Source organism: Phocoena phocoena, chromosome 3, assembly GCF_963924675.1.
Source record: "Phocoena phocoena chromosome 3, mPhoPho1.1, whole genome shotgun sequence".
NCBI classification, from domain to species: Eukaryota; Metazoa; Chordata; class Mammalia; order Artiodactyla; family Phocoenidae; genus Phocoena; species Phocoena phocoena.
The window spans coordinates 123,673,421-123,680,280 of NC_089221.1; the positions used below are offsets into that span (position 1 = coordinate 123,673,421).

Consider the following 6,860-nt stretch of genomic DNA (forward strand, 5'->3'; position numbering starts at 1 on the left):
GCAGTCAGTAATTCTTGGACTTCTTTTCTTATTTCAGATCCAAAAAGCTAATCCAGGAATCTGATCAGCACCTGAAAGATGTAGAAAAAATTTTGCAGAATGACAAACGGTATCTAGTACTAGACTGTGTGCCAGAGGAGAGGCGCAAACTGATTGTGGCATATGTGGATGACCTGGATCGCCGGGGTCCACCCCCACCTCCCACAGCATCAGAGCCCACAAGACGATCAACAAAATAATTCTGAATACTCTTCCACAGGGGTGTCTGTTAATTCAAAACGCTTGCATGAGCCAATTTTCAGGTTTTTACATGTATGTGCATTAGTCAAACTATTGCAAAACCATCTGATGAACAGAAGGAGAAGCATCCGTGAACAGTTTCTGAACAGAGAACACTTTGGAAATATTTATGCTTTTCTTTGTGTGGCATGACTGACTTGCATACTCAAATATAGGCTGTCTCTAGTAAATCTAAAATCTTGAAGCTAAAAAATTATCCTTTTATGAGGTGTGGAAGTCAGTGACTTTTGGTGACGTTCTTTCTAGCAGTGTTATAATACATGCAAGACGTAAGAGCATTTGTGGTTTGAACTTGCAAGATGCAGATACCACAGACTCCAAAAAAACCTAAGTTGGGGTTTGTTTTGTTTTGATTTTGTTTTTTAAAGCGGGTAAAAGACAAAACACTGAAAATTGAATTCTTATCTTCCAGAGGCTAAGATTATTAAAATGGACATACTTTTACCTTTGTCTCTAAAGAACACTTTAGTTTTATTTGTTCACTTATGTGCTTTGATTATCCCCTTTGAATTATAGGCCAAGTCTTGTTGTTTAGCCTAAGAGAAGATTTATTTAGTAATTTCTTCTCAGGTATGGAACCACGGTCATAACTAACATGTTGACCAGACTAGGACTGCTGGTTAAAAACATTTTATTCACCATTAAGTGATCTTTATCAATATTCTGGATTAGACAACAAATTACCTTTCTTGGGTGTTCCCTGTAAACTGTACTCCTATTTGAATGTTAAATTTTTGTTTCTAAAGTTTAATTTTAAGATGTTTGAATGTTCAGTTTATGTATTTGAACTACAATAAACCAACCCTTTTTATATACATGGATTGTATATGATTATTGTTATATAATTTATAAATACTTCTTTTAAACCTGTTCTTAAAAGCAGCAGCAAATGTAATTTGGCACAAAGAAAGTTTAAATTTTGAAAATCTCATCATTTTAAAAGGCTTGAATATAATAAGTTGCCTGCATCATAAAAGGGAAGGAGTTTGAAGAACCATTCTGGTGCTCAGTCTCTCAGCAGTATCTTACTGCTTCATAGCAAGAAGGTGCTGATTTCTGTCTGTCTGTTTTCTTGTTTTTGTCTTTTATATTAACATATTGATGATGAATGCCTTTTTGGGCTCCTTTCAATGTGTCATGCACATCATACCGTGAAACTTACCTTTGATTCCCAATTGCTCTTTCTAGCTTTACCTCCCCAGTTTAAAAAGATCCCTCTATTTCATTCCTTCATAGATTTCTAGTTTGAGTTACCACATAAATAAAATGTTTAAGAAAAATATGTAAACAGGATAAATTGTTTTCCCTGTTACCTCACACCTGCTGTGATTGCAACAAAACCTAAAAAAAGCGACAACGGTATTTGTATTTGTTGTATGCATACAGACCCAGACATGCATCACACACATACAAAAATACAGTCACATCTCTGTGACTTAGTGCTTAGCTTAAATATATGATGAAGCACCACAGAAATGATGTGAGTTCTAAATGTAGAAACCTGGAGTGGGTTATCTGACTAAAGTCTAACCTATAAAATTGGTAATTAACAGGATTTTTTTTTAATAAATCCATTGAGTGATTTTGAAGCTTGTCAGAAGTGAAACAAAATGCGTGCCCAAAGGAACACAACTATTATAGAATAGGACTGTCCTACAAAGGTGAAGTTTCTAGAATGCTTTATTTTGTTATTCTGAATTCCACATATATTGTTTGCATACTCACTATGTTCCATTTCTCACCATAGAAAAGTGTGAAGAAAATGGTTTGGTGATACCTATTTTAATTTCCTACTTTTGCTTTAAAGTATTTGGAATTAATGTTTCACGTAAGGTGTAAATCAAACTTTTCTATGCAGATTTCTTAAAGGGAGTGAGGACTTTGTATATTAGGTTCTTTTTTTTTTAATTGAAGTATAGTTGATTTACAGTGTCATGTTAGTTTCAGGTTACAGCAGAGTGATTCAGTTATACATATGTATATACTTTTTCAGGTTCTTTTCCCTTATTTAACCTTATAAGATATTGAGTATAGTTTCCTGTGCTATACAGTAGGCCCTTGTTGTTTATCTGTTTTATATACAGTAGTGTGTGTATATTAATCCCAAACTCTTAATTTATCCCCCCTACCCCCTATTAGGTTCTTAATGACAGGGTCATTGTAATTACATTGTGTTTCAATATCTTCATTTTGATCTGGAGCTTATCAGCAAGCTCTTTAAAAATACATGGTTCGTTGGCGCGCTGATACCTGTGCAAGTGTTAAGGTCTGACATCCCTGTAAAGCCCCCTTGTGCAATGATGATTTCGAAAGCAGCATTCAAAACAAAGACAGCTTTAAGTCTCCAAAACTATCTGAAGTAAAACATAATTGTTTTTATTTGTTTACAAGTTAAAATGTCACACAGTGAAAGCTTACATCCTGCATTTACTATAGATAATGAACATAGAAATCTTTAATTCAAATAGTTCATCACAGTTTTAAAGGTAATCCAATTATATAACTAGTGTCTCACAAGATAGTATTTTAGGTACTTGGATTAACTGTATGTGCTCTTGTGAGCCTTAAAATGAAATATGTTATGAACCAAGGCAAAAATCCTTAACCTTCTGTGTTAAAAAAGCAAATCATGACCATTTATAAAGTATAAACCAAAAAACCCACAGACTGTACATAAAAAAAATTCCATCCACAGCATATTTTTATATTTCCTCCACTGCTTGCCCTAAATGCAGTTTTTTTTGTTTTTTTTTCAGAGAGAACCCCTCAGTGACAATATCCCAGAATTCCATTAGAGTAACCAAGAATCATGGATAAATGTCTTTATTATATTTAATAGGGGAAGAAATGTTATCATCATCATTGCTTTATGGGGTATGCTTTACCATGCTGTAAATTGAACAGTTATTGCTTGTTATTCAAATTATACTGGTAATACGTTTTGGAACACAGAATTTAATTTTATTGCTTTTTCTGCATTGCCTTGTTTTCTATTAGCCAGATTCTCTGTCTTATGTCCATTGAATTTTCTCTTTTCCATGCTAACTCTTTCTCTCTTCCTCCCTCCCTTTCTTCCTCTCTCTCTTTTCCCCCACTCCCTACCCCCACCCCACCTTGGGTTACTCTTGATAGTCTTTGTAACTTAAAAACCCTGAGGTATTTTAAAAGTTGGGCACGGTTCATGTTCAGTGTTAGGGCTATGTTTAATGCTCATTCAACAAAAAAGATGACCATCTTTATATTTGAGGGTTACATTCACCAATTAATACCTTTATCATTAACCATAATGGTATGGTTAACCATAACATAGCTTATAGTTTATCTTGAGAGAAAGAAGATTTGGGGAGAAACATTGATTTCAGCTTGTAGAAGATTGTCTCATGCTACTCTTTGGAAGAGGAGTTAATTGGGAAGAGAATTAAGGGTGTTTTTTAAGTTCTTTCTCAAAATCAGAATATAGAATATCATGATAGGCTGCTAAAATCCCCAGACTTAGAAACTGAAGACTCACAGAGGTGCTTTAAAAAGATCAGTGAAGCAGATTTTAGTATAAGGCAAAGTCTGAATTTACTTAAACTTAGCCAAAATAAGCCATGGTTTGAAATTAGTGCAGAATTGGAATAAGGTGATGTTCCTTATTCTTCAACCTTCAGTCATGGAAATTCTGTATGGATTTTCATCAAGTAAATGAATATTTCTTAAGCAAATGAAGATAACTCATTAAAATTTATGTGTTAAAAATCTCAAGTAGAAGTAGATTTTGAGCTCTGGTTATGTGCAATAAGGTTCGATAGGTGAAGGTAGAGTTAGCAGGTTCAGGAAGAAACTAAACGTAAAGAGATTGAAACTTTGACAGATAAGCTGCACTCCAGCCAGTACGTGGCTGGTCCTAAGGACTACCCAGTAAAACAGCCATTGTGGACAAGTGACAAAACAGCTGGCCTTTCTAATCACTTGTGACAGAAGCATCTTCAAACACAGTTCTTTGGATAACCAGGTTATAACATAGTTATTCTAATACGGTGTCCTACTTACCAAATTGCACATTTTGGAAATGCAGACTGCGAAGCATTTTTGTAATTCCTAATGGTAATTTTATTATGTTTCTTACGGCAAAGTCAACAATACTGATTAGCAGCATTACAAATAAATAACAGTAATCGCAATTTGTTTTGCTTTGAAACTATTTATCACCATCTCCTGTCTCTTGATCTTCGTGTTCCCAGGGGATAGGGTCATTGTCCTGTACACAAGGGACTGTGTCTCTCTCATGCCAAAACTGCTCTACATCAGGGAGAATGGGAATCTCTGCCTTCTCAGCCTTCTCTTTGCTGGATGAGGGAGAGCCAGTTTTCTCTCTCTCTGGTATGGATGATGGGGATTCTGGAGATGGAACATTGTCACGAAGGACCTGTGAGTTACCAGCGGGTGTTTCCTGAGACTCTGAAGCAGTTGGATGTTTTTTGGTTATCATCCATTTCCATAAGCCTTTTAAGCCTTCCTTGAACTCCTCTGACATCACTAGAAAAATGAGAGGATTTGCTGAAGAGATGGAAAACATTAGGACTTGAGACAGGGCTATAAAACCTTGCGGTGGGGCCGGGCCTCCGGCCTTCAGATGCCACATCCACAGCCACGCTATCCATTCAGGGAGCCACAGAATAGCGGAGGTGATGGCAATGCTCAGCAACATCACTGTGAGTTGCTTTGAGTGCATCTGGCTTCGAAGATTTTGAGACTTAGTTCCTCGTTTCTGACATTGGCCATAAGCTCTCCAGAAATAAAAGCCGGCAAAGAGTAACGGAAAGCAAAATACCAGGAGAGGGTAGAGCTTACCAAACGTTGACATGAACTCTTCGGCCATAGCGGGTACATCCATGAGGCACATTTCCACACCTGCGTGATGCCTGGTGGTGCTAAAGAACCATTCTGGCAGGGGTAGCAGGCTGGCCACAGCCCAGATAGCTGCCAGCACTGACCAGATGGTGCAGTTGTGGATATTTTCTTGCTTGGCTGGGTCACAAGCATACATGAAGCATACTTTGGCCACTGCAACGATTGTCAGGCTCTTGGCTGCCATGCATGTGTGGATGAACCAGTCAGAGGACTTGCAGACAAACCAGCCTAGATCCCAAACACCTTTGGAGTATGCTGTAGCTCGCACAGGTGCAGAAAACATCAGGAGAGAGAGATCAGCCAGGCTGAGATTCAGAATCAGGGAGTGGATCATGGATGGCTTTCCTTTCCAAGCACTGTGGAGGAGGATGCCAATCACACACAGATTCCCCACGAAGCCCACCAGGCAGACAGCCACCAAGAGAGCTGGGACTATGGTCCTCCAGTCCTTGGAGTCAGAGGGCAGGTACCCACCGGCAAAGTGGAGGTGAGCAAAGGACCCGTTCATGGTGCTGGAGTTGGAGTCTGCCAAGGCAGCTGTCAGCATACCCCTTTCCATCCAGCTTCTACTTGCTGAAGTTAGCTTCTATTTGTCTTTCTGCCTTGGCTCTTTTGTGTAGGAAGTAAATACGTCATCGTCAGTGTCAACTGACACCTCTGGACCCTCCTCTTGCTTATTTCCTGAGAGCAGGCTGTGGAAGAAGTTTGACTCTTCTCTGCTGTGTGTGCTAGCTCTTGCCTGCACTGAGTGACAAGCAGCAGGAGAGCATGGTTGCTGCTCATTAGCAAGTCTAATATCAGATTGTCAGCTCTTTGGAGTAAAAAACTCCCCAATATACCCATCAATGATAAATGAGGAGAACATACATGTAAGTGAGTTATGTTCCTGGGGGGGGTCACTAGAGCCAGTTAAGGCAATTATTTTCAACTAGCTGTTTCTAAAGCTAGACCTCCGTCCGTAATACAGCAAACACCGCATCTGAATAACCAAGTCCTTTGCACTCAGGCACGTATTAGAATCACCTGCGTGGCTTGATCCAGCGGGTCTGGGGGAGGGCCCTAAAATGTGCATTTCTAACAAGTTCCCAGGGGATGATGATGATGCGGGTTGGGGGAACCACACTTTTAAAGGAAGAACCAACACTGCTTTTCCCCTCCCCTCTGCAGGGATGAGCTTCCTCTTCTTTTACCAAACCCTCACCACCACTTCAGCCCCGTCAACGGCTGGCTGAAATCAAACACACAGAGCTAGATAATGAAAAAAAGCTGCTGGTGAGAAGTCCTATTAAAATCTAATTATGGATGACTCTTAAGTTTAGTCTATAGCGAATTTCTTAGAGGTATTTCGGAGCATTGCGTTAGAACGAGTTTACATACTAATAAGACTTTTAAACAAGTGATGGTGATTAAAGCAACCAAATGATGAATTAGGCTTCTTTTCAGAGAGAATTCCTAAAGGATTTACTGACAAGTGAAATAAAAGGAAAATAATTTCTATGCAGAAGACATTTATGAGATTTTAAAGAAAATGACATTTTAAAGTTGGGAAAAGAAAAACTTCTTGGATAAAATGATTCTAGAACCAGTCTTGAAATTTTATAATGGGCAGTGGAAGGATACTCTGGAGGAGGTCAGAGGAGCTGGAATTGTTCAGGGAAAAGGGT

At 38.6% G+C, this 6,860-nt stretch overlaps 2 protein-coding genes across 15 annotated transcripts in view; one reads left to right on the forward strand and one right to left on the reverse strand.

Annotated features, from left to right (window-relative positions):
- Positions 1–1,115, forward strand: part of TCERG1 (transcription elongation regulator 1) — a 60,458-nt gene extending 59,343 nt beyond the window's left edge. For all 14 annotated transcript variants that reach the window (XM_065875469.1, XM_065875454.1, XM_065875456.1 and 11 more), the window contains one exon: positions 38–1,115. In XM_065875469.1, coding sequence (XP_065731541.1) covers positions 38–239 — 202 coding nt within the window. In that variant the 3' untranslated portion in view covers positions 240–1,115. The remainder of the gene's footprint in view (positions 1–37) is intronic.
- Positions 1,116–4,483: 3,368 nt separating this feature from the next.
- On the reverse strand, positions 4,484–5,743 carry GPR151 (G protein-coupled receptor 151). The gene has a single exon (XM_065875524.1). It carries the CDS (start codon positions 5,741–5,743, stop codon positions 4,484–4,486), a length of 1,260 nt encoding a protein of 419 aa, XP_065731596.1.
- Between the last annotated feature and the right edge of the window lie 1,117 nt (positions 5,744–6,860).

Coding starts and splice junctions, on each gene's coding strand:
- GPR151 (XM_065875524.1), bottom strand. CDS start 5,743: ATGCTGACAGCTGCCTTGGCAGACTCCAACTCCAGCACCATGAACGGG.